Raw genomic sequence first — 24585 nt, forward strand, 5'->3', positions numbered from 1 at the left:
TTGACTCATCATAAAGTAGCGCAGAGGGTTAATGACCCTGCTGCAAAGAACGTGCACCATACTGATCACAGAACTGTATGTTATGTGGTTAGCTCAGTGGGTTACTGCTTTTGTCACAGAGATCCTTTTGTTACTTGCGGCTCAAAAGTTACAATACTAATATAGTGCAGTGACATATGAACTGTGATCATTTTTATTGCCGCCTGCATGGAAAAGGGCAAAGTGCGCATGACTGGTTTAGGCGACCTGAGAGGGCCAACCAAACAGTCTTTGTGCACTCAGGTGTGGGCACACCACTTCTCCCCTGCCCTGCTTGGAGAGCAGAGCAGCCCACCAACCCGTCCGCCCACAACGCAAACATAAAATGGTAATAACAGAAAGTTATTACCATTTTATCTTTCTGCTTCTCGCACTGCGAGAAAGCAGAGGGGTGACGCCCAGGTCATAGTGGAGGAGCCGCCTCTGGCCAGAGAACTCCTGTCTGGGTCCAGAGCGTGGGGGTCCCCCTCCGGTACTTTTCACGGGGGCGCCCTCAAGTTTAGTTACGCTACCGTGAACAGCTTTGTGCACTTTGGGGAAGATCAGTTTTCTCTATATTCCCTTATGCCCTGATACGTTTCAGTTTCAGCAAGGTTGTTATGGTCCCTATGGATGCAAGAAAATGGGCCCTCTGGCCTCAACTGAGCAGAGGGGGATCCAGGCAGATCTGAGGCAGTTATTGAGCCTGATGTGGGATCTGACACAACCCCAGTGAAATATGCTGAATTTATCCTATTTCAATTTGCCAGCAGAAGGGCACATGGCCTGCTTTCATAGCAGCAATCAACAGGGGGCGAAAGAGGTTTCCTATTTTAACTTCCAGCTGGGTCCTACACGCATGCCTCACTTAGAGGGCCGTTAGTACTCCTTTTGTTTGATTCTCCTCCTGGCTAAGAGCTAGCTGGAGCCTAAAGCCTTGATGATACTGCCACGGAGGAGAGACAAGACACTCAGCTTGCCACTTCCCAAGTGGTTAAGAAGTAATGTAGACGCATTTTTGACTTTCCGAACCTCTGTATGAAAAAAAGAATAAAAAATGTATCTGTCTGAGTATGTACATTAATAGGTACAAAAGAGGGTGGTGATGGACGGAGCATCAGAACCAATCAAACACTCACACCCAGTCAAGAGATCTGGGTTTGATCCATCACCGTTCTTTAGCCCACTCTGCCACCCCAGTTCAGACATGGCCATATGCAAATCAGTCTGACCCTGTGCCTCATGGGAACAGTCCAGACCGAACTGTCAAGCCATGCCTTCCCTGGACCGGAAACAAGCTTCCTAGGACCGGTTTCTGGCATTTCAGCCGTCTTCAGCCAGGCTTGCTTGAATCCAGTGGCAAAGTGAGCAAGGGATTCACGTCTGAGCATACCCTGCCAACTTATGCCGAACAAAGCGGTACAAAAGAGGGTGGTGATGGACGGAGCATCAGAACCAATCAAACACTCACACCCGGTCAAGAGATCTGGGTTTGATCCATCACCGTTCTTTAGCCCACTCTGCCACCCCAGTTCAGACATGGCCATATGCAAATCAGTCTGACCCTGTGCCTCATGGGAACAGTCCAGCCCGAACTGCCAAGCCATGCCTTCCCTGGACCGGAAACAAGCTTCCTAGGACCGGTTTCTGGCATTTCAGCCGTCTTCAGCCAGGCTTGCTTGAATCCAGTGGCAAAGTGAGCAAGGGACTCACGTCTGAGCATACCCTGCCAACTTATGGCGAACAAAGCAGTACAAAAGAGGGTGGTGATGGACGGAGCATCAGAACCAATCAAACACTCACACCCAGTCAAGAGATCTGGGTTTGATCCATCACCGTTCTTTAGCCCACTCTGCCACCCCAGTTCAGACATGGCCATATGCAAATCGGTCTGACCCTGTGCCTCATGGGAACAGTCCAGCCCGAACTGCCAAGCCATGCCTTCCCTTGACCGGAAACAAGCTTCCTAGGACCGGTTTCTGGCATTTCAGCCGTGTTCAGCCAGGCTTGCTTGAATCCAGTGGCAAAGTGAGCAAGGGACTCACGTCTGAGCATACCCTGCCAACTTATGGGGAACAAAGCGGTACAAAAGAGGGTGGTGATGGACGGAGCATCAGAACCAATCAAACACTCACACCCAGTCAAGAGATCTAGGTTTGATCCATCACTGTTCTTTAGCCCACTCTGCCACCCCAGTTCAGACATGGCCATATGCAAATCAGTCTGACCCTGTGCCTCATGGGAACAGTCCAGCCCGAACTGCCAAGCCATGCCTTCCCTGGACCGGAAACAAGCTTCCTAGGACCGGTTTCTGGCATTTCAGCCGTCTTCAGCCAGCCTTGCTTGAATCCAGTGGCAAAGTGAGCAAGGGACTCACGTCTGAGCATACCCTGCCAACTTATGGCGAACAAAGCGGTACAAAAGAGGGTGGTGATGGACGGAGCATCAGAACCAATCAAACACTCACACCCGGTCAAGAGATCTGGGTTTGATCCCTCACCGTTCTTTAGCCCACTCTGCCACCCCAGTTCAGACATGGCCATATGCAAATCAGTCTGACCCTGTGCCTCATGGGAACAGTCCAGCCCGAACTGCCATGCCATGCCTTCCCTGGACCGGAAACAAGCTTCCTAGGACCGGTTTCTGGCATTTCAGCCGTCTTCAGCCAGGCTTGCTTGAATCCAGTGGCAAAGTGAGCAAGGGACTCACGTCTGAGCATACCCTGCCAACTTATGGCGAACAAAGCAGTACAAAAGAGGGTGGTGATGGACGGAGCATCAGAACCAATCAAACACTCACACCCAGTCAAGAGATCTGGGTTTGATCCATCACCGTTCTTTAGCCCACTCTGCCACCCCAGTTCAGACATGGCCATTTGCAAATCGGTCTGATCCTGTGCCTCATGGGAACAGTCCAGCCCGAACTGCCAAGCCATGCCTTCCCTTGACCGGAAACAAGGTTCCTAGGACCGGTTTCTGGCATTTCAGCCGTCTTCAGCCAGGCTTGCTTGAATCCAGTGGCAAAGTGAGCAAGGGACTCACGTCTGAGCATACCCTGCCAACTTATGGCGAACAAAGCGGTACAAAAGAGGGTGGTGATGGACGGAGCATCAGAACCAATTAAACACTCACACCCAGTCAAGAGATCTGGGTTTGATCCATCACCGTTCTTTAGCCCACTCTGCCACCCCAGTTCAGATATGGCCATATGCAAATCAGTCTGACCCTGTGCCTCATGGGAACAGTCCAGCCCGAACTGCCAAGCCATGCCTTCCATGGACCGGAAACAAGCTTCCTAGGACCGGTTTGTGGCATTTCAGCCGTCTTCAGCCAGGCTTGCTTGAATCCAGTGGCAAAGTGAGCAAGGGACTCACGTCTGAGCATATCCTGCCAACTTATGGCGAACAAAGCGGTACAAAAGAGGGTGGTAATGGACGGAGCATCAGAACCAAGCAAACACTCACACCCAGTCAAGAGATCTGGGTTTGATCCATCACCGTTCTTTAGCCCACTCTGCCACCCCAGTTCAGACATGGCCATATGCAAATCAGTCTGACCCTGTGCCTCATGGGAACAGTCCAGCCCGAACTGCCAAGCCATGCCTTCCCTGGACCAGAAACAAGCTTCCTAGGACCGGTTTCTGGCATTTCAGCCGTCTTCAGCCAGGGGTGAATGTATGACATTGTTCTGCATTCTGTCCATCAATTGTTGTTTTTGCAATTGTCACCCGAGTGGGAAGGGTATGCCCAGACGTGGGTCCCTTGCTCTCCATGCCACTGGAATCAAGCTATCCTGGCTGAAGAGGGGTGAAACCCCGAAACCGGTCCTAGGATGCTTGTTTCCAGTCCAGGGAGGACCTGGCTTGGCAGTTCGGGCTGGACTGTTCCCATGAGGCACAGGGTCAAGACTGATTTGCATATGGCTGGGTTCAAACTGGAACGGCATGGTGAGCAAAAAAACGATGGATTTAGGCCCAGATCTCTGTACTGGGGTGAATGTATGACATTGTTCTGCATTCTGTCCATCAATTGTTGTTTTTGCATTTGTCACCCCGAGTGGTAAGGGTATGCCCAGACGTGGGTCCCTTGCTCTCCATGCCACTGGAATCAAGCTATCCTGGCTGAAGAGGGGTGAAACCCCGAAACCGGTCCAAGGATGCTTGTTTCCAGTCCAGGGAGGACCTGGCTTGGCAGTTCGGGCTGGACTGTTCCCATGAGGCACAGGGTCAAGACTGATTTGCATATGGCTGGGTTCAAACTGGATTGGCATGGTGAGCAAAAAAACGATGGATTTAGGCCCAGATCTCTGTACTGGGGTGAATGTATGACATTGTTCTGCATTCTGTTCATCAATTGTTGTTTTTGCATTTGTCACCCCGAGTGGGAAGGGTATGCCCAGACGTGGGTCCTTTGCTCTCCATGCCACTGGAATCAAGCTATCCTGGCTGAAGTGGGGTGAAACACCGAAACCGGTCCTAGGATGCTTGTTTCCAGTCCAGGGAGGACCTGGCTTGGCAGTTCGTGCTGGACTGTTCCCATGAGGCACAGGGTCAAGACTGATTTGCATATGGCTGGGTTCAAAATGGAACGGCATGGTGAGCAAAAAAACGATGGATTTAGGCCCAGATCTCTGTACTGGGGTGAATGTATGACATTGTTCTGCATTCTGTCCATCAATTGTTGTTTTTGCATATGTACATTAATACCCAATCAAATAGACCTGAATATTTTTTTTTTCTTTATTTACTTTAGTTTATAGCACTACTCACCTCCGTGTATAGGGTGTCAAAATCCTTCACATCACACAGATATTAGGCCAAGCCAATGTATCATACCAGTGTGCAGTTAAATATAGAGGAATGCTTCAGCAGACAATGAGGGTTACAAGGTGTAGGTGTAGGTGTCACATATCGTTCATACTGGTAGGCATTACCTGTTAAGAGCGCTTGCTCTGGAGATATACAAAGTCAGGGTTTAAAAGGTATATCGGATCTACAGAAAGCACGAACTAATAAGTCTTTATCACTATCTACAGGAACCCATTTTAGCAAAAGAAGAATTACTGAAAATTGAGAAAGGACCTATAAGGTTTTTGCAGTTTGCACACAAGTCCTTGTTGCGACACATATTTCACTATGCTGTACCACAAGATTGTAACCAAAGACCCGAAGGCAACATAAGGAAGTAAGCGTCAAAAGCAGAAACCCACTGAGTTAACTTCATATAATTCAAATCAGTGATATGCATATTGCATTTTTGGTTCACAGCAGGCTCTTTAAATTCTTAACTATTTTATGAGGAGTTGAAGTTATGACTAGGCAGAACACAGACCTCTCCAGAAAGTGCATTAATCACCAGGGTCATCTTACCATTAATATACCCTGGAAATTGTTGTACACACGTCTGCAGCAGGTGCTGTAACACCTGTAAGATTTTTTTAAACGCAGCCTGATTGTGACCAGTTAAGCAAGCCAGGACAGATTGACTGCTGCATTTGTCCTTGCTGACAATTTCCATTAAGTCAGAACAAAACTATTGCGAACCTGCCTTTTTTGTCAATTTCTTTGGAACAGAGTTTTTTTTTTTAAATGTTACACCTTTTTGACGCCCCCCAATTTACGGAATCCTGGTGTCATTTTTTCCCTTTTGTGCCATGTATCCATGCCTTTGCTTTAGTCAGAACCTTGCATTTTGATGACGTTTACAACCTTGAATCCAAATGTAAATATGGGTTTATATATATAAATGTTTATATTAGTGGTTAGTCTGCTTCTAGGCATTTTCAACATTGGTAGATAAGAGACTTGAGTACCAGAGAACTAAAGTAACAACTATACAACTGGATAAAGGGTGCAATCCCATGAGACAATGTTGCATTGCCTATTTGTCTGGAAGAGTACTTCATTTTTTTGCAGTTTTATAAAGCGAAAAACTGCTAAAGGGCTTTGGGGCGCTTTACGTATTTACGTATTTATTTTTAAATGTTTGATGCCTGCATTCATGCGTGTTTGTATGTATAAATGTATGTGCATTTGTGAGAGGGTGCTGTGATTGGGTGTGTGTGCGCGTCTATGTGCTTGTGAATGGTTGGTGAATGTGTTCACGCATGTGAATACATGGGTGAGTGAGTGTGTGTCCATGTGGCAATTAAAAAAACATATATATAATTTAAAAAACACTAACTGTGCCGTGCTGGGTCCCGCATCATATCTCCTCGTCAGACAGGGAAGTACAGTCAGGCTCCCCTGACCAATCACAATGCTGCAGTGCATCGTTGTGATTGGTGAGCACCCAGGCTTCCCTGACCAATCACAACGCCTAAATGCAGCTTTGTGATTGGTTTTGAGCATCCTGGTTCGACGCTCAACCAGGGAATGGGGGCCTGGGGTTTTTCTCCATGCAGGCTGTAATGCAGCCTGCATGGAGAACGGGGAAAGTGTGCATGACTGGTTTGGGCGGCTCGAGATTGACGACCATACAGTCACTGCGCACTTGGGAGCGGGCAAACCAATCCTCCCTAGCCCTGCTCCGAGAGCAGAGCAGCCCGGCCCACTTACCCGCCCGCATAGAAGCAGGAAACAAAATTAGAATAATTCTAAGTTATTATCATTTTATGTTTTTTCTTTCTCGCACTGCTTAAAAGCAGTGGGGCGACGCTCCTCTGGCATAGCGGAGGAGTGTCACTGACGAAACTACCTCGGAGTTAGCAACAAATCACAGTATTTGATTACTTAAAAATATCCTACTACAGGCGACATTGAGTTGATCACTCACCTGTCATCCCATAAGGGCCACTAGGTACTGAGTCAAAAGGAGTTGCCAGCCTATCCATCCACAGGCTACGCATGATTCCGAAAGTTTGCAATTAATGATTGCCCGTAGTCTAAAAAGTACAATATTAAATATAATTTATGCTTTCACCCATTAAGTATCTACACAGACTCCCCAGATATTGCCCCAATGCTATTCACTCCATTTCTGTTGATCAGTGAGGTTGTGAGTTCCTTCAGTGAAAGCTGTTGCACCGTCACACTGAAAATGAGTGCTCTTCAGAACCATCCTACCTCTTGAACTGCAACAGTTCTTCCTTTTTTTACTTTAAAAATGATAACTCTGAGACAGTTTCTGAAAATCCTCCAGAAATAGAATTTATCAAATGTCTTCCCTGTAGAACACCTTTGTAGAACGTATCCAGAGATGGATGGGGGCCCTGGTTTAGTAAAATTTCATATAGCGCTATGCTGCATCCGAATTTGCTGCGCTGTGTGAAAACACAGTGCAGAGCGATATCTACTTAGATCGGCCTGCTACTTCTGTCTTTCCCTACGCCAACGCACAAATGGATTGCCTTGCGTGGTGCTCAGCCTGGCACCAGTACATAAGCAATGCGTCAGACAGAGGGCAAATCAACACATTTCTCATTGTTCACACCTGCTTTCAGCAGGTGTTAGCTTATATCAGAAAGTCTGGCCAGGCTATCTTACTTGATCAGGCTGTGTCTCAAAACCTATGGGTGTTTCTACCGGTCCTTCCCCAGTAATGCTCCCTTGACACCAAGCGTGCTAGGATAATTATCGCCGGCTATCACCGAATTTTATCGCTGAGATGGCGTGCTATTAGCAACGCTTATCTCAAAAGCGATAAAATTCCAGGCGCAAGCTGCCAATTGTGCGATTATCGCTGGAAATACAGCGATAATTGCACAACATTTGGCGATAGCTTGCTGATAGGGCAAGGCAGACTCAGCCATGATATCCACCTTCCATTGGATATCATGGCTAAGTCAAACTAAAAGCAGGCGTAAGGAAAGTAGCGATAACCAAGGTTAGCGCTACTTTTCTTATCGCTATGCTTGTTAGCGTGCCTATTGATAATTGGAGAAATGTCGGTTAGCGACATTTCTCCAGTTATTTTGAGCTGGAACGCCCACTTTGCATCTCATTAGAGATGCAAAGGTGGGCGTTACGGGAAAGGGCGCTGAGGCAAGGATCCACGCGATAGCGTGACCTTGCTGATATAGCGATAAAATTATCGCCGCTTTTCGGCCGAAAACGTCCGCAAAAGCGGCGATAATTTTTTATCATCGCCTTGTTAATATGCCCCGAAATTTGTTTCCTGTATCTTGAAGCTTCTTTTGCCCATACAGAAGAGAGGGGCCACCAAGCTTATAACTCTCGGTTGATTGAACCTGACTCGACTGCCACCGGCCTAACAGGACATTGCAGGAATGACAACTGCCACCTACCGCCGACCAAGAAGCACTGCGCGTCTCCTTAAGAAGCAGAGCAGGATCAGGAGTTGCCGATGTGCCTGCACCTGGCATTGTGGTGCAACACCATAATGAAAAGTGACAGCGTTCAGGAAGCAGTATGTGTCCCTAGTCAATTAGTAGTGTCCCGATTAGTAGTCTTGAAGACACTTTAGATTCAAAATGGAAGTTCACAGAAGGTATCTGTGATTCATTCTAAAATGTTCATTCGCTTTGGCTCAGTATTCACTGCTTCTGTCTTACATCACATTAAAGAGATCTTCAATGTTACCTCATGGATAACCATAACCATTAATCAGACAGCTATTTATAAAGTTACAAGCAATTGTTCTGATGATCGTGGGGCGTGTATTTTCACTTTATACACTAATATTGCAAATATTTTTTTAAACTGTAAGTTTCAATTAGTACACTCTTTATCAGAAGGTGTCTTGGCCTAAAGCCTTTGACTGGTTCTCCAGAAACTATTTGACTGCAAGGGAGTTTGAGAAGCAATGCAGATCAGTTTAGGTAACTTTGTAAATGTAGGTGGTATGTTTCAAAGCTAGCGGGGAGATTTACAGGTTCAGTTTACAGTAGCAGTGCCATTGCTGGTCTTTCTCAGTAGGGTGTCCATTGCAAGTGCCTCAGTATTCATAAAATGGCTATTTCCACAGGTGAAGGCAAAATCTATGGGTGAAATACAAGGAGGTAATGAGAAATGACCTGGGGTATCTGGACCTGAATTACTGAGTGCTCCTAAAATATCCTTGTTATTAAGGGGGCCCTCAGGGTCCTACGTGCAATCCCCCTTACCAATGCTCCCGGTATGAGTAACTCAGGGCTGGGATTAATGAGACCTGCACTGGTGTGATGTGTTTTAAGGCTTTGTATGTGTTCTTCTGTATGTGGTCTGCCCTATGTAACCTTTACAACATATATTAAGTTTATAGTAATATGCACATTCACTAAACACAAGTTGTGCTTTGTTTCTGCACAGTGTTACAGTTTTCTTTTATGTGCACCTTACCCCATGCTTTCAGCTCTATCTTACTACTTATTACCTGCAGCTTGACTATGCACCTGTCCACTAGTTTATTGCTTATTATTCACTACAGCTTGGAGGATAAACCTTTCTCCTTCCAACGTCTTTGTTAGGTCTCCAGTTTTTGTAATACTGGCCTTAATTGCTAAGTTGACTAAGGCTTCAGATCCTTCAGATGAATGCATCGTGTCCAGAAAATGTTGCTATTCATAATTTGTCCAGTACATGGTTCTGAGTGGAAGGTGCCTCTACCATCTCCATAGGGATTATGGGGTGCATACATTATTTAAGTGTTCTTCAGTTAGTAAACAGGAAGAAAGTAATGAGATGCTAGGAAACTTGCTGCCTGAAAGGACACTACATTGAAGACCATTGCAGCAGATATGCAGAAGGAATTCCATAGTTAAGCACCCAAGCAGCATACCGATAAAATGCCAAATGGCAAGTAGAGCGATTCGACTAATGCATTAGGGACATTTGATAAATAATGTTTTAGGTTTACATTCTGTAGTTCTTCATCATAAAGACTGTCTGGCAGGTCTGTTGTTTTCTTAACATCTCCAATATTCCTATCTGTAAAGCTAAGTGGAGAGGGCAGGAAGTACATGTTTGTTGGCCTTTTCTCTGGAGAGACCAAGACTCTATAAATGTCTGTGCTGGTGTGGAATATATACCTGGAATGGTAATACCTCGTTCCTTTGTAATGAAGTCATAACATATAAAGGAGTAGGAACTTTAATGAGTAAATTATCTCAAGCCAAGTACATTTATTATTTCTAGAGGTGGCATGGTATGAGAATGTCAAGGTTTAAATGTCGTGTGACAAAAATATTGGGTCCTAAAAATCGTTTACAAGAATATCTCCAAATTGGATTTAATACCAGAAAATCTACACGAATGGAGCGTCATTTTTGTGAACACTGTTACGGTCATGATGTTTATTTCAGAATTTTCAGATTGATATTTTTGGTTATCAATATCCTGACCTACACCTTATAGAGGTTATAAGGAAACCGTTTAAACGGTGATAGTTCCAGCTTACTGTCCCTTCAGATGTACTAATTTACCAGGAAAGGCACAGAAAATCTCTTCCATGGGTTAAGACTAAATGTCTCAGTGCCTCTCTCGTTATTAAGGTCATCTACATGATTCTCCAGATAGGAAAATGTTACTGAGGCTGGTGTGGTAGTATCTCAAAGCCCTAACACTTATATTGTGAGTTAGCACATGTGTCGTGGACTGTCAGCCAAAGATCTAAGAGACCCTGAGGGTAATAGCAAATTATTCAATCTTACTGCATGTTTAAAATGGGGGGGGGGGGCTAGCAAAATGAATATGTAGACCAAAAACACAACTGTTTAGTCATGAATACTCTGCTTGTTTATACTTACATCATAAAATTAACATATATCCAACTCTTTTTTTTTTAAAAGCTGGCTGGAGAGCCTTCACAGATGAAGATGAGGATACACTCCAGTGCCACTCACTGCGGAACAGATGCAGCGAAGCACAGTCACATGACCCAGGACCACCGGTATCACTTGACAAAGGGCAGTGGTGGTTTGGTGACGGTGCAGAACAACAACGATTGAAAGCATCATGCACTGCACAGAGGAGCTCTTTCCAGCATAAGGTTATTTTAATCTTTACTTTTCAATGGTTTCACTGTTTCGCAGTTCTGTTGTGAATAAGCAAACATTTGTGGAATTAAATATAAGGTGTCGCCTTGTTATTGGCTGACATTGTACACATATGTTCACGAGGCCAGTAGATGTTTGTAGATTGTGGCTAACTATTGGTTAACCAGTAACACACTGCTTATTACAAATGTGTCAGCTGTATCAGGGGATCTGTGGTATTTAATTATATTGTTTTTCAGGAAGATCTGAATTAATTGTCTACAATGCATGGACATTCAATTTCAAAATAAGTAACATCCCCTATACCTTTCTCACATGGTTCCTAGCCCTGCGTCTGATATAAATACTAGTCTGCTTAAATGTAGTTACTGTATATATATATCAGTATTTATATTGGAGATACACTGGGCCTACAGTCCTTTTACGGGTGATCGTAAGTGATCGCCTCAACCTTTATGCAGATTATAAGTGGTGGTTGCCTACTGCACATCTTTCTATATATCTTAAGGGCATTTCTTTTTTCCATGGAGATATTTTTGTTAACCGTCTAATAGTAAAGCAAGTTGTGTGTCTTCATTCTGGGTCAAAAGTGAGACCTTTTTACATCACACTTATCTTAAACCAGTAATATCAGGTACATTTTGTAAATATCAGCTTATTGCAAGACATCAGCTCTAATTGAGATTCTTGTCACTTCTGCATGTCATGTATCATTGTGTGATCTGCAGTGGTTATTTACTGAAGGATACATCCTGGGAATGGTCTTCCCAAGCCCCTGCACTACCTTTGATCGCTGTTTTTCATACTCACTACCTCTAAAATTGAGTCAGTCAAGCCTACACTAGCCCCAGAGAACGGACTAGTGCCTCTGATAGAATGTATTTTCTCTATAGCTTCTGCTGATAATAGTGGTATGCTTTGAGATCATATTGTTTTATTTAAGGGACTGGCATAGCAAAGTTTTGAGGGAGGAATGGAGGTGAAGTAGATTACAATTGAAGAAAATCCTGGAACGTTTGCAGTTCAAAGTCAGAACATAACTGAGACATCTTCTGAACTCTCATGGTCAGTCTGAAGGATTAGGAGAGGTGAAATAAGGAAAGGAGACAGAGAGTTCCAGAGAGTAACACTCATAGTCTGTTTTACAAAGAGAGAGCAGGTTAGTGAGGCCAACCATAGGTGTCTGGCCAGCTTGAAGGTTAGAAACACTAGCTCATTGGGCAAGGCCTTCCTGGGCTTTTTGGACGAGATATAGCACATAGGCATTTGCGCATTTCATAGTAGCAGACAGTATAGCGATTTCCTTACTGCAGTGGTATGGTCAGTGTGCTTCAGGTTGATGACGAGACAAACAGCGTAGGTGTTCCTCCGTGAAGTTTCATTAAGGTATTTGTTGGAAATTTCCTGTAAGTTGTGGCAGCAGTAGACCAGGCTTAATGTTCCGCCCTGTGTTCGAGAGTGAATGGTGTGGAGAATACCAGGGCAGAATGCTTCAGAAGACCCCCCGGGAAATTAAAGATTCTTCTCTTTGCTACTGTGAGAAATATGAGATAAGTCAGTAAGGTAGAGAACTCCTGGGTCGAGGAAATTATTTGTTGGTAATGAGGGGCTAAACATAGAGAGAGGCCAACTGAATGGGAGTCTTGGCTTCCACTGGGCCAAAGAAGAACATCTTATTATGCATTTTAGGCCTCAGAAACTTTTCTATATTGAAAGGGATGGCAAGTGTTAGCTTGGTGAAGTTGCCTTTAGGTCAGTGATGAAAGTGAAGCTTAGATAAATTAGTGGTTGTAGAAGGTAAAAGAGGAGGGTTTTAGGCAAAGAGTTTTGAAAGTAACAGTTTGTCAGTGGAGTACATGTAAGCACATATTGTAATGGTGCCCAGATTAAGCATGGCAAGAATAATAAACAATTTAATGAATGCTACTACCATGCCCAGGTAATGCATGAAAATAATCATAAGCCTTCTCGGCTGACCTGTCGTCATACGTTAGTTTTTTAGGGGAAAAGAGGTAAGCATTTCAGTTACCATTGTCGGTTTTACCCGTTCAGTGATAGACCCCTTTGTGTGGAAGTCAGGCATTTTAGATTTCAATGTGTTGATGATTTCTGCGATATATATCCTATTACTGAGTTCTTCTGGATCATACATATCTGGCACAGAAGACGATATACTTCTAGACAGAGGGTTCTACTATGTAGCTATTCCTTTTGCAGCAGAGTACTACTTCAACTTTACGTGCCATGATAGTTTTTTTGCTTCATCTGAAATGTGCATTATAATTCGGTCAACTTTATAAGCTGATTTTGGACTCGCCTATGTTCTGTCAAAATACACGTTAGATTGTGGTTGAAACTTCTTAGTTTAGGTAAAAGATGTAAATTTCACAGAATTCTTGTGTGTATCACAGATTTCTTTCAGGCTTGCTAAATCTCGCAGACAAGCAAAACGTGTCGGTGTGAGATGTTTCACACTTTGAATATGTGATTAAATTGCATGGCAAAACAAAAGTACTGGAATTATACGTCTGGTGACCTAATGAACTTGAGAATACAAACAAAAGAACCACAATAGAAATTTTTCTCTTGAAACTGAGGCCAGAGTGTCTTCAAACGACAAGCAAATAAATAATGTACAAGAACTCAGAAGGCGTGACCGAATACCAGACATGGCAGATGGACTCTCTGTGAGAGCCCCGACTAAAGTACAGTGAATCCCAAGACTTGGCCCCTAAACACTACCAGATCAGATATAGTTGAGAGGAACCCTACTTGCCCAATGGGACAGGGCACCATATTAGACTATTCAGTCATTATCAGTCTCCCTATGGGTTTATATATACACACCCCAATAACATTAAGGTACGAACTTCACACCAATATTTCTATATACAAAAGAGTATTCTCTCAGCTTTTTATTTATATTTCGAATCTCATGCTCAAACTGGTTAAAAAAAAATCATATATCAGTGCACAATAAAAAGTCTAAAAACAGTTAAAAACTCCCCATTGGGAGTATGATATTAACTAAATACCCTACACACTACCACCTGAAGACAATGATCACCATTAAAGTTGCAGCAGGCAGTAGAGAACAGGACAGCTGCTTTTACTGCATGGAAAAGAGAGTTTTGAGGGCAGACCTGAGGAGATGATTCTGGTGCACTTCCTCCTGTAATGTGTTCAGGCGAACAGTGGACAGGTGTCAGCCACTCAAACGCCCCAATTTAGAAAAGTAAAAGTACATGTATAGATCTAATCACATGTAGATCTATTCCTTAGTGAAACTCTCCACTTTTTTGCTACTCAGCATTTGCAAGTGGAGACTTACAAATAGGTGTAGACTTACATGTCTACACCCCTTCCAATGCAGTGGTGGAGAATTCTACACATGAATTTACGAGTGTAGGGTTACTATTAGTAAGCTTTCACTTTTTGGTGGCAGTCTCCACCTCCAAAGAGTTCTGTAGGAAAGTATTAAGAAGTTTAATAATGTTTTTAAAAAAAAAGTAATTACAAATATTTTAATGTAAAATATAAATGTACACTTATTTAACATAATAAATATTGACCTGGAACTTAAAAAAATAAAAGTTACAATAAATTACCTACTTAAATTAAATGTGTATTACATTATGTAATAATTCAAATATATGTATTTAATGTATAAATATTAATTCTGTAACATTTGATCTTTAATATATATTCACACACTTGACTCATACGGGAGTACCGAGGTAACCATCGAGTGCAGTGCTAAATTAAACATAGAAAAGCATTAACAAAGTCACAGAGGTAACTGTGAGGGAGAACATGGAGACCCCAATAGAAACCCACCCATCTTACCTCCATATCGGGTGAAGTCTCCTTAAGCCTCGTCCTTCAGGTTGGGAAACCACGTTTGCAACTCTGTCTCCACAACGCGGTTACCGCGCATATCATTACATCGCAAGTCATTACTACGACTTGCTGTAGGGGGCACACTGGTGTTGGATTTAGAATCCAACACCTTCCCTGCTGTTGCACAAACTGGAGTAGGATAAGTAAATAATACTATTCCTAAGTCCAGCTCACCCCCTACAGCAAGTCATAGTAATGACTTGCGATGTAATGGTATGCGTTCTAATAGCATGTGATGTATTCGCATGCGTTGAAAGGGTATATCTTTGTATGCAGGCAAAAGGTGGAGCAGCAGGAAGCAGGGGCAATCAGGCAGAGAGAAGAAGATCATCGGGGGCGGAGGAGATGAAAAAGGAGTGGAACACGGTAGACGGGGAGAGAGAGAGAGACACCAGGGAGGCACGGGACACGAGTGGCTGATGACGGAGCGGTCAGAGTGCACTGGGAAACCAAAGCACACGAACCCAGGAAGGAGGACACAGGACCCGAGGACGTCAGACCCGACGGGGCATCGGAAGAGTGGAGTGAAGAGTGGTGGTCACCCGTCGAGGACACGTACAAGCCGCCGCAACTCAGGAGAGCTGCGGCAGATGCAGTACGTGGGTCAGGGACAAAACCAAATGGAGGAGGGTCAGGCGAGTTGCACTGACAGGAGGGAAGGGGGAGGACCGAACGGGAAGGACGTGTAATTTGAGCAAACTTTTTCCTCACTCGCTCTCACCCTATTTCAGCTTGCTAAAACCTGAGTAGTTTCTCTCCCCTCCCCCCATTTGTTTATTTTCTGGCGCAGGGGTAGAAAACAACTAAACCCGAAACTGGGTCTCATTGTTTAATCTAATTGATGTCATTACAGTATAAAACAGCCCACAATCTAAGGACACTGTTTTTTCCCCCCAACCTTGTAAATTAAGGAGAGAAAGGAATAATGAGTGGAAATAGTTAGAACTTTTCTTTCACTTTTCTTTCTTTACACTCGTTAATATATGTATATATATATATATATATATATATATATTACCTACTGGCGGTCGCCAGTAGGTAGTTATAGTTAGGACCACGTTTCCATAGGAAATCCGCAACATTCTATTTTGAATAACTTTGGCGCCGGTCGACGAATCCTCGCGAATTTTTCAAAATAGGTGGGGCTCTACGCTCCGCTCCTACCCTGAAAGTCTCGGGGGGATTCGTCAAGCGGGGGCTGAGATAAAAGGGGGGTCCCAAAACGCGTTTTTCCCATGCATTTTTCCATAGGACCTTTAGACAGGGCTACAGCCCGAACGGCTGAACAGAATTTAATGAAATTTGGCAGAGAGGTAGTCCCCAGGTCAAGGAAGTGCCTTTTGTAGGTTTGGTGTAAATCTGTTCAGTAGATTCTGAGAAAATAGCCTTTAAATCAATATATATATCTGTGGCAGCTTACGGTGCGCTTACGGTGCGCTTACCGTAAGCTTACCGTACGCGTACGGTGGCGTGCGCGAGCGCGATTCTGATTGGCTCTTAGATCTTAGTAAACATTCGAGTCGGTCGAAACCAGGAAGCGGCGGCCGCCATTTTCTCTCTCGCTTCCTGAGTTGGGCAGCAAAAACGTACCCCAAATATATGTAAAGAGGCAGTTTCATGAGATCCTAACCACCCAGCATTGATACAGGGGTCCCCAAACCACCCCCAAGCCCAAAAAAAAAATAATAATTTTTTCCGGAAAATCGCCGATTACGCTTACCGTACGCGCACGGTAAAAAATTATATAAAAAAAAAAACTATCCACATTCTCCCCACCCCGTGTGCAAATGGTGCCCGAAGAATACATTTCACAAAGATGCGCAAAATATGTCCCCATGTGCGCACGGTGCGCGAAGCGCATCGTGCGTACATGGCCCATCCCGCTTAACGTGGGCACGCGGTGCGCGCAGCGCACCGCGTGACCACTGTGCGTGCACGGCACTAACTGCGTAAAGTGGGCGCGTGGTACGCGAAGCGCACCGCGTGCTCACTGTGCGCGCACGGTGCGCGAAGCGCACCGTGCGCGCACGGAACGAACTGCGGTAACTGGGCGCGCACGCCACGAATGGCGTAAAGTAACTTAGCATTTAAAAAACCTTGCAAATTCACTGAAAAAACCATAGGTTTCACACATGTTATAGTTAGCTGGACATTTAACTGATAAAAAACCAATGAAATTCCCCCGTTATAGTTACTGCAGGCAACTATAACTCACGCGACCGCAATCTTCTGCTGATGACATATGTGTCTTTATGAAAAAAAAATATTTGTAATATATGTAAAGCTAAAATTTAATGGAAGAAGACATAGGCAAATAAGTGTCTAAATACAGTATTAGCATCAGCAGAGGATTGCGGTCGCGTGAGTTATAGTTGCCTGCAGTAACTATAACGGGGGAATTTCATTGGTTTTTTATCAGTAAAATGTCCAGCTAACTATAACATGTGTGAAACCTATGGTTTTTTCAGTGAATATATATATATATATATATATATATATATCCTCCCAGGTGGTTCCGTTTTACTTTGCTCCGGGCGCTGCTCGGCGGGTGCGTTGCCTCGCGGTTGAACCAAACCGCCAATATTGAAACAAATTCTCCTTGCGGAAGAAGTAGGTCGCACTCCAACAGCTTTCAAATTACTTGTCTTTATTTTCAGAATTCCGTAGTTTTAGCAAAACCAATAGGTTGACCAACGCGTTTCGGTAAGCTCCGCTACCTTGCTCACGGTCGTCGTTTTTACTAATGTTAAACAAACTATTTTAAATAAAGATATTTGAAGGAAGTCCTTTGACACCAATTTCCTGTTCCCACCCTAATGATGCCCCACAGGTTTATGGGTCTTGTAGTTAGCATTAGGACATTCAATGAAGGTACATTTTAACATTTAATTATTGTCCATCATTGCAGCAATTCTTTTTCGTATTTTCAGTGCTTAATTCACTTGATTAACGAGCCCTCCAGTGGGCTTTCCAGTTCACCGTGTTTTCGGTGCTCAATTAACTTTATTGACAAGCCCTCCAGTGGGCCATCCTGTACAAACATGTTCCGTTGTTACAACCGGTTTAATTTCACCCTTTTAAGGGGCTATGCAATGATTTTTTTACGTGTTTAACCTGCTCCATTTGCTTTATTCTGTCCCAATACAAATGGTTCTCATTAAATCTTTAGGTTGTTGCCCTCCATTGGGCAGTGTCATATGATTGTTTTCCTCTTTCTGTGGGAAAGTGCCTTTCATAAATGAATGTAAAGTTCTTCTGATTGGTTTAATCCATATGGGGTCATGGACCGCAAGTTTAAAATATGACACGATTCTTTTTGGCGTAATATTTTTTCCCTATTTCCACCACGGGAGCTCATCGGTACTGCTTCAATGCCATAAAATCTTAATAATTTCCAATTGGCATTATGATGTGTTTCCATATGTTTGGCTATGGCATTGTTCCTGTCTTTATTTTTGGTCGCTCGCACATGTTCCAATATACGTTTTTTTAATTCACAGATGGTGGATCCAACATATCTTAAAGGGCAAGGACATTCTACCACATAAACTATGTATTGGCTCTTGCAAGTTATCAAAGTTGTGATTTGCCAATTTTTGTTGTTCGCCATCTTCACATCCTTTGTCGGCTTTGCAATTTCGCAGACTTTGCAGTTGTAACACTTTGTGAAGCCCGTTGTTTGTAACCAGGATTCTTTTAAATGTTTAGCGATATATATATATATATTTGTGAGAGGCTGGCCTGGTATATGCTGGCAACTAATGTAAGTGGGCACCTTGCACCAGTCCGAACAACCGCTATGGTGATTTAAGAGGTCTCAGACAACCTTAGAAAGCTATCCAAGTGGTAGCTGTGGAGAGCAGCCTTCAGGCTTAGTCTTGAAGGAGTGTAAAGCAGCTTGTTTTACCAGAATGCAATCTGATAGTATAGATTAAATGGAAGAGAACCACACAAGGTATTTATAAAAATATGTATTTATTATAGAATACTCTCTAGTATGTTTAGTATCTCCCACACGGAGATAGACACAAAGCACACAATAGTATAGCAAAGAAATCACAGTAAATAGCACCAATACACAGTGGGCCCCAGGGAGGACCAAACCTTATACTAAGAAAATGGTATAAGACCCACAACTCGAGTCAGGACAATGTCGAGAGGACGTAGAATTGCTGGGACCGCAAGGAACCATCCAAGGTGAGTGAAAAGGGACCCCACAGAGTGCGTGTGCAGTGTGAGTACACGACCGTGTGTCCCGGACAAGTCTATGGGTAAGTCGCAGTTGGATTTTTAAAGATTAAGGGCCCTTCCCAGTGGACTACGAAGAAACCCCGTGGAAGACAGAAAGTTGGAGAGCCACCACACCTGTGGATACCAAAGTACCCAAGTTACCTAACCCAGGGAAGCCGGATGCATAGATGTGAAGTGGCGTCGGTAACTGCTGTCGAACCCAATAGAGGACTTCGAAGAAGAGCCGCTGCTGGAAGGGGAGAAAGTGTCAGTTGGATTCCAAATGTGGATTCCTGTCAAAAAGTACCTGAAAGCAGAGGGGACAGAGTCTGGGTCACTTGAGAGTGGCCAGAGGCTCGGTAGACGAATGCCCACAGATGTTGTGTGCTTCAGGATAGTTGACGGGGACATTGACTCTGCAGCTGCGAGGACCAGGAGACGTTGAGGACGACCAGGAGCCGGATGCGAGCTGTCCCATGTAGGATGTAGAGTGCTGAGGAGTCGGTGTCTGGCTGGAGCACCAACAAGCCTTGGAAAAAGCAACCCATGCAGGAAGTGTATGGTTCGGACCAGCAAGGTCTAGGAGACTCACCACACAGAGGGGAGTCAGGGCAGAATCCAAGCAATCGGGGAGTCCAAGGAAATTAAAGATGACCCTCAATTGGACCCACAGGCCGGAGGCACAGGAATCATGAGAGGACCTCGGGCAGCTTCACAAAACAACAGCCACAGAGCACTCAGTGCAAGGTTGTTGAAGATCTTGGTAGGAAACGTTGCCAGAGGTTGGGGCTACTTGAAACACCCAATGCTCTTGTCGCAGTATTGCAAACAAGCAGATGCACTTGCAACAGTACGCAGTGCGCGGGGGTTTGGGTATTGCAACCCCCACAAGGAATTCTGAACTCAAACTTGGTTAGAGGGCAGCTCAGACCTCAAGAGACGTAGAACCCCACCTCCTGTGTTACTGAGCCTTTCGGAGTCCGTAGGAGCTCGGGCTCAGCATACCAGTCAGCAGTGTTGCAGTGCCTGCGCATGCAGGGGAGTGATTCCTTCACTCCAAGAGAGAATATCTTCAGGTGTCTTGGATGCTCCACAGGTCCTACACGGATCCTGTACAGTGCACAGGCACAGACGAAGTCCAGAGTGCCCAGACAGTCGAAGTGCAGTTGTGTCAGTTCTGAATCTTGTCCACGACAAATCTAAGGTCCTACAGCCAGGTAAGCCCTTAAGTACCCACAGCAGAGGGTTGGAGAAATTCAGGGGACCATCCCAGGGGTGGGGCTGGACAGGGGGAAGGTTACTCCCATGTCCTTTGTCCAGTTTTGCGCCAGAGCGGGAGCCAACGGCTCCCAGAACTGGTTTGAACTGGACTATGCACAGGGACACCAAATGTGCCCCTCATGCAGACTTTTAGTCACTGGCACGCGCACCCACCCAGCCCTAATACACTAAATCCTGTCTGGGAGGTGGTCACACCCCCCTGTGACAGGATGCCTATTATTATGCCTTCCCCCTGTGATAGGATGCCTATTATTCTGCCTTCCCCTGTTAGAGCTTAGCTCAGCAGCAGGAGGGCAGAAATGTGTCTCTGGTCGGCGGCAACCATTTTGTGCTGTCTGGAGCTAGAAGGGTGGTACCGGAAACACCAGGGGCTCCTTCTGAGGGGTGGAATCATACCTCCCACACCAGCTACCGGTGTGGGAGTATGATTCCAACATGTTTGACACCAAACACAATAGGGTTTATTTCAGACGTTTTAGAGTTGGTGATCATGCGGCCACGTAATGCCCCTCTATATATAGTATATGACTGCTTCACTGACAACCCGGGAGAATGGACTCTGTAGACTGCAAGGGTGTCCTGGTCATGCAGTGGCACCCTCTCACTTAGAACTAAGCACCCTGCCTTCAGGATTGTAAAGGCCTGCTAGAGGGTTGACTTATAGGTTTTAAGTGCAGTGACCCTTAGATATAGTAAACCTATATCTTAAGTAAGTGGTGCATACCCCAACCTACACAGGCTGCAATGGCAGGCCTGTAGTTCCATTTTGCATGGCCTCTCATGGGTGGCATAATACATGCTTCAGCCCATGGGAGGCCTCTGGGGTACCTATGCCCAGGGTACATGTGTACCATATACTAAGGACTGACAAGGGTACCCCAGTATCCAATCGGGAGTGTACCTAAGTACATTGCATAACAGTTTAGGGAGAAAGCAGATAGACTGGGGTCCTTATTAGCAGGATCCCTGTCAGAGTAGTCAAAAACTGTTTTATATTTAGCAAAAAGTTGGGGTAACCATAAGAAGCAGATCCTACTTTCCTACAATATATATGTTTTTTTCTTCCCACTGCACCAGTAGTAGTGGTAGGGCCCACGCTATCACAAGGGTGTGGTGAAAGGGTCCTATTCCGCACAGACTTAAGGAGAACTGACTACTTACCTTGTTCATGGTTTTTTTTTCTGAGCCTCGCGGTAGCACGAAGTAGAGTGTAAAGAATTAAAAGAAGAAGAAAGAGGAAGTTGGCAGAAAAACGGGCTTCAATTCTCATAACTATAGGAAACAAAACAAAAGAATTTTATAAAACTAAATAAAATATGCCATCATTAAGAAACATTCAGCCTCCTTGCTTCTTTTCTCGCACATCCCTCCCACAGTAACCTACTCCTCTAATTTAAAAAAAATACAAACTTCAGTCAGTCAGCAGACAGCACAGTCTTCACCCTTCTCACCCAGGTGACCATAACTCAGATTTCTTCCACACATTTGTGTGAAGGGATTCCCCTGAACTCTGCTCTTTAAGTGAGAGATAAGTTGACTCTTTTTGCTTATTTATTTTTTCTGAGAGAAGACCCACCATTTCTTTGACTTTCTTAAGCTGCCAAAACTTGATCATGATGAATACGCAAAAAAATATTTTTGTAGGCCATGTAAAACCTGTGCCAGGAAAAGGCTTCACTCTGAAGACCCTCACCCCCCCGAAGACCCTTGAGGTCATATCCTGACCTCAAGGCAAAGGATTGCAAAATGTGTTGCACCTTTTCTACAAAAAGCCAGAAAGACTGAGAAGGTCAACTGTTATTATGGTTCCTTTTTTTTAATTTATTTTTTATAAATCTTTATTTTAGACATCCAACACATACATTATACTTATAATAGATACATTTAAGTGATAAACATTTCAATACGTATGTACAGGATGTCAATTATGTGTCTTTACACCCTCCCCTCTCACTAGCTGCAGCCCACCCCTAACCTACCCCCCACACCCTCCACCCCTCTAAACCAAAGGAAACTAATTTAAGTTAAACCTTTATTTGCTCTAATCCTTAGAGTTTGGTATATTGTATAATCTCATTTCAACCTATCTTCAATATCACAGCTATAAATTAAATTAAGTACATTAAATCATATCAAATCATAGCCTCAATAGTCCAGTTGGTTATTGGTAACCAAATTTCAAGTCCTCTTTTTTTGGCCTTTAAACCCCTTCGTATGTATACCCCTTTCTCCCAGCGGTAGGTAGCTCGCAGTTTCCCCAACCAGCAGTGTACTGACGGAGGTTCTTAATCTAACCAAACAGTGGCCAGACATAGCCTAAATACTACCATAGGGACAAAGAGCAAGACTCGATTTGATTCAGTCATTACTTGGTTGCTTATTCGCAGCACAATTACTTGTGGCGTGAGAGCCACCTCGAACCCCAGCATAAGCTTGATATAGATACCCACCTCGTCGACCAAAACTGATAATCGAGGGCAAGTTGCAAACATATGTACACTATCTGTGGCCAAACATCCACAACGAGAACAGTGTATGCCTGTAGAGCCTGCCCATTTAGAAATCCGTGCTGGAGTAATATGCAAGTTAAGCCAGGTTTTAAAACATTGTACTTGCAAATTTGCCGAAAAAAATGCAGTCTGTCTCAATAGTAAAGAATCCTCACATTCCCCTACCCTTGCTTGCACCAAATCCTGCCAACGATTAGTGTGTTTAATAATATCATCCTCCATTAAATTACTGAGTAATTTACAGAATTTAGATATTGATGAAGGAGCCCCTAATACCATATCCAGTAAGGGAACTCTAAAGCCCTTGATTGCCTTTTTAGATAGATAGTCCCTCACTTGTAGAAATTTAAAGAAATAATTGTTACCAATCCCAAATTTCCTCTTAATTATATCAAACGGGTGTACTGAATTATCCCCCATAGGATCACCAATATACCTTATGCCCTTGTCCAACCAAATTTTCATATATCCATCCCGGAAAATTTCCGGCAGTAGATAATTATCCGCCAGAGGGGTATATCTATGTATCCTACCTATTTTAAGTTTCTTCCTAACTGTCATCCAAACCTTAAATGCACCCAGCATAATTTTAAATTTCACTCTTTTAAAGTAAGCAAAATCGATATGACGCATGAGACAGCCATGGGCTTCCACCCCTAATACTAGCCTGTATATAGAGGTGCAGGGTGCGTCCTCTGTTTCCACCATCTCTTTTCCCAATAATACAGCCATCTGTTGTAAAGCTGACGCCCAATAGTAAACATGGAGATTGGGCACAGACCCCCCCCCCCGGTCTTTAGGTAGAGTCATATAACTTAGAGCTCTACGGGGGCATTTCCCAGCACACAGGAATATCGAGATTATTTGATTAAAAGCAGAAAACCAAACCTTATTTATTTCAACTGGAATAGCTCTGAAAAAGTATAAAATTTTGGGCAAAAATAGCATCTTGATAACATTACACCTTCCTAGGAGTGTAAGGTGTAAGCAGTTTATTCTGTAAAGGTCTGCTTTAGTCTGTTGTAATAGAGGCTCCAGGTTGATTTGAACAATTTCATCGACATTGGCAGAGATCTTGACCCCTAGATATCTAGCGTTTCCCACTACTCGTGTATCATTCAGGGCTGTTCTAAAGTTTTTAACAATCATCGTCTTATTTTCATTGAGATAATATCCTGAGATTTTACCAAAATCTTTGGCCTCCATTTCTACCTAATTGATAGCCTCCAGTGGGTTAGCCGTTGTTATGGCAAGATCATCCGCGTATGCTAGAATCTTGGTGTTTCCACCGCTAGACTGAATGGCCTGTATCTTGTTATTTTCCTCAATTTTTCTAATTAAAGGATCAAAATACAATGCAAATAATAACGGGGAGCAGGGACACCCTTGACGTGTATCACGAGTAATTTTGATTGCATCAGATGTGAGACCCATCATAGCTATTCTAGCCGCAGGTTCCTGATAAATACATCTGATGGCTCCGATAAAACCCTTACCCAAACCTTTCTTTTCCATAATTGCCCATAAAAAGGGCCAGGAGACCCCATCGAACGCTTTTTCAGCATCGAGTAGTATTGCAGCCATAGGGTCTCCTGAAACCTTTGTATAGTCGAACAGCGTGATTATGCGGCGAATATGTTCAGTCATGCCCCTTCCCGGTACAATCCCGTGTTGAAAAGGGGAAACTAACTTCTTGATAACTGTAGCTAGCCTAT

At 44.0% G+C, this 24585-nt stretch overlaps 1 protein-coding gene across 1 annotated transcript in view; it reads left to right on the forward strand.

Moving 5' to 3' along the window:
• LOC146798135 (uncharacterized) overlaps positions 1-24585 on the forward strand; it is a 238123-nt gene that overhangs the window by 87870 nt on the left and 125668 nt on the right. Inside the window, exon 2 of the mRNA XM_085625370.1 lies at positions 10743-10942. Coding sequence (XP_085481496.1) covers positions 10743-10942 — 200 coding nt within the window. The remainder of the gene's footprint in view (positions 1-10742; positions 10943-24585) is intronic.

The sequence above is a fragment of the Triturus cristatus genome, chromosome 9 (genome assembly GCF_964204655.1).
Source record: "Triturus cristatus chromosome 9, aTriCri1.1, whole genome shotgun sequence".
NCBI lineage: Eukaryota > Metazoa > Chordata > Amphibia > Caudata > Salamandridae > Triturus > Triturus cristatus.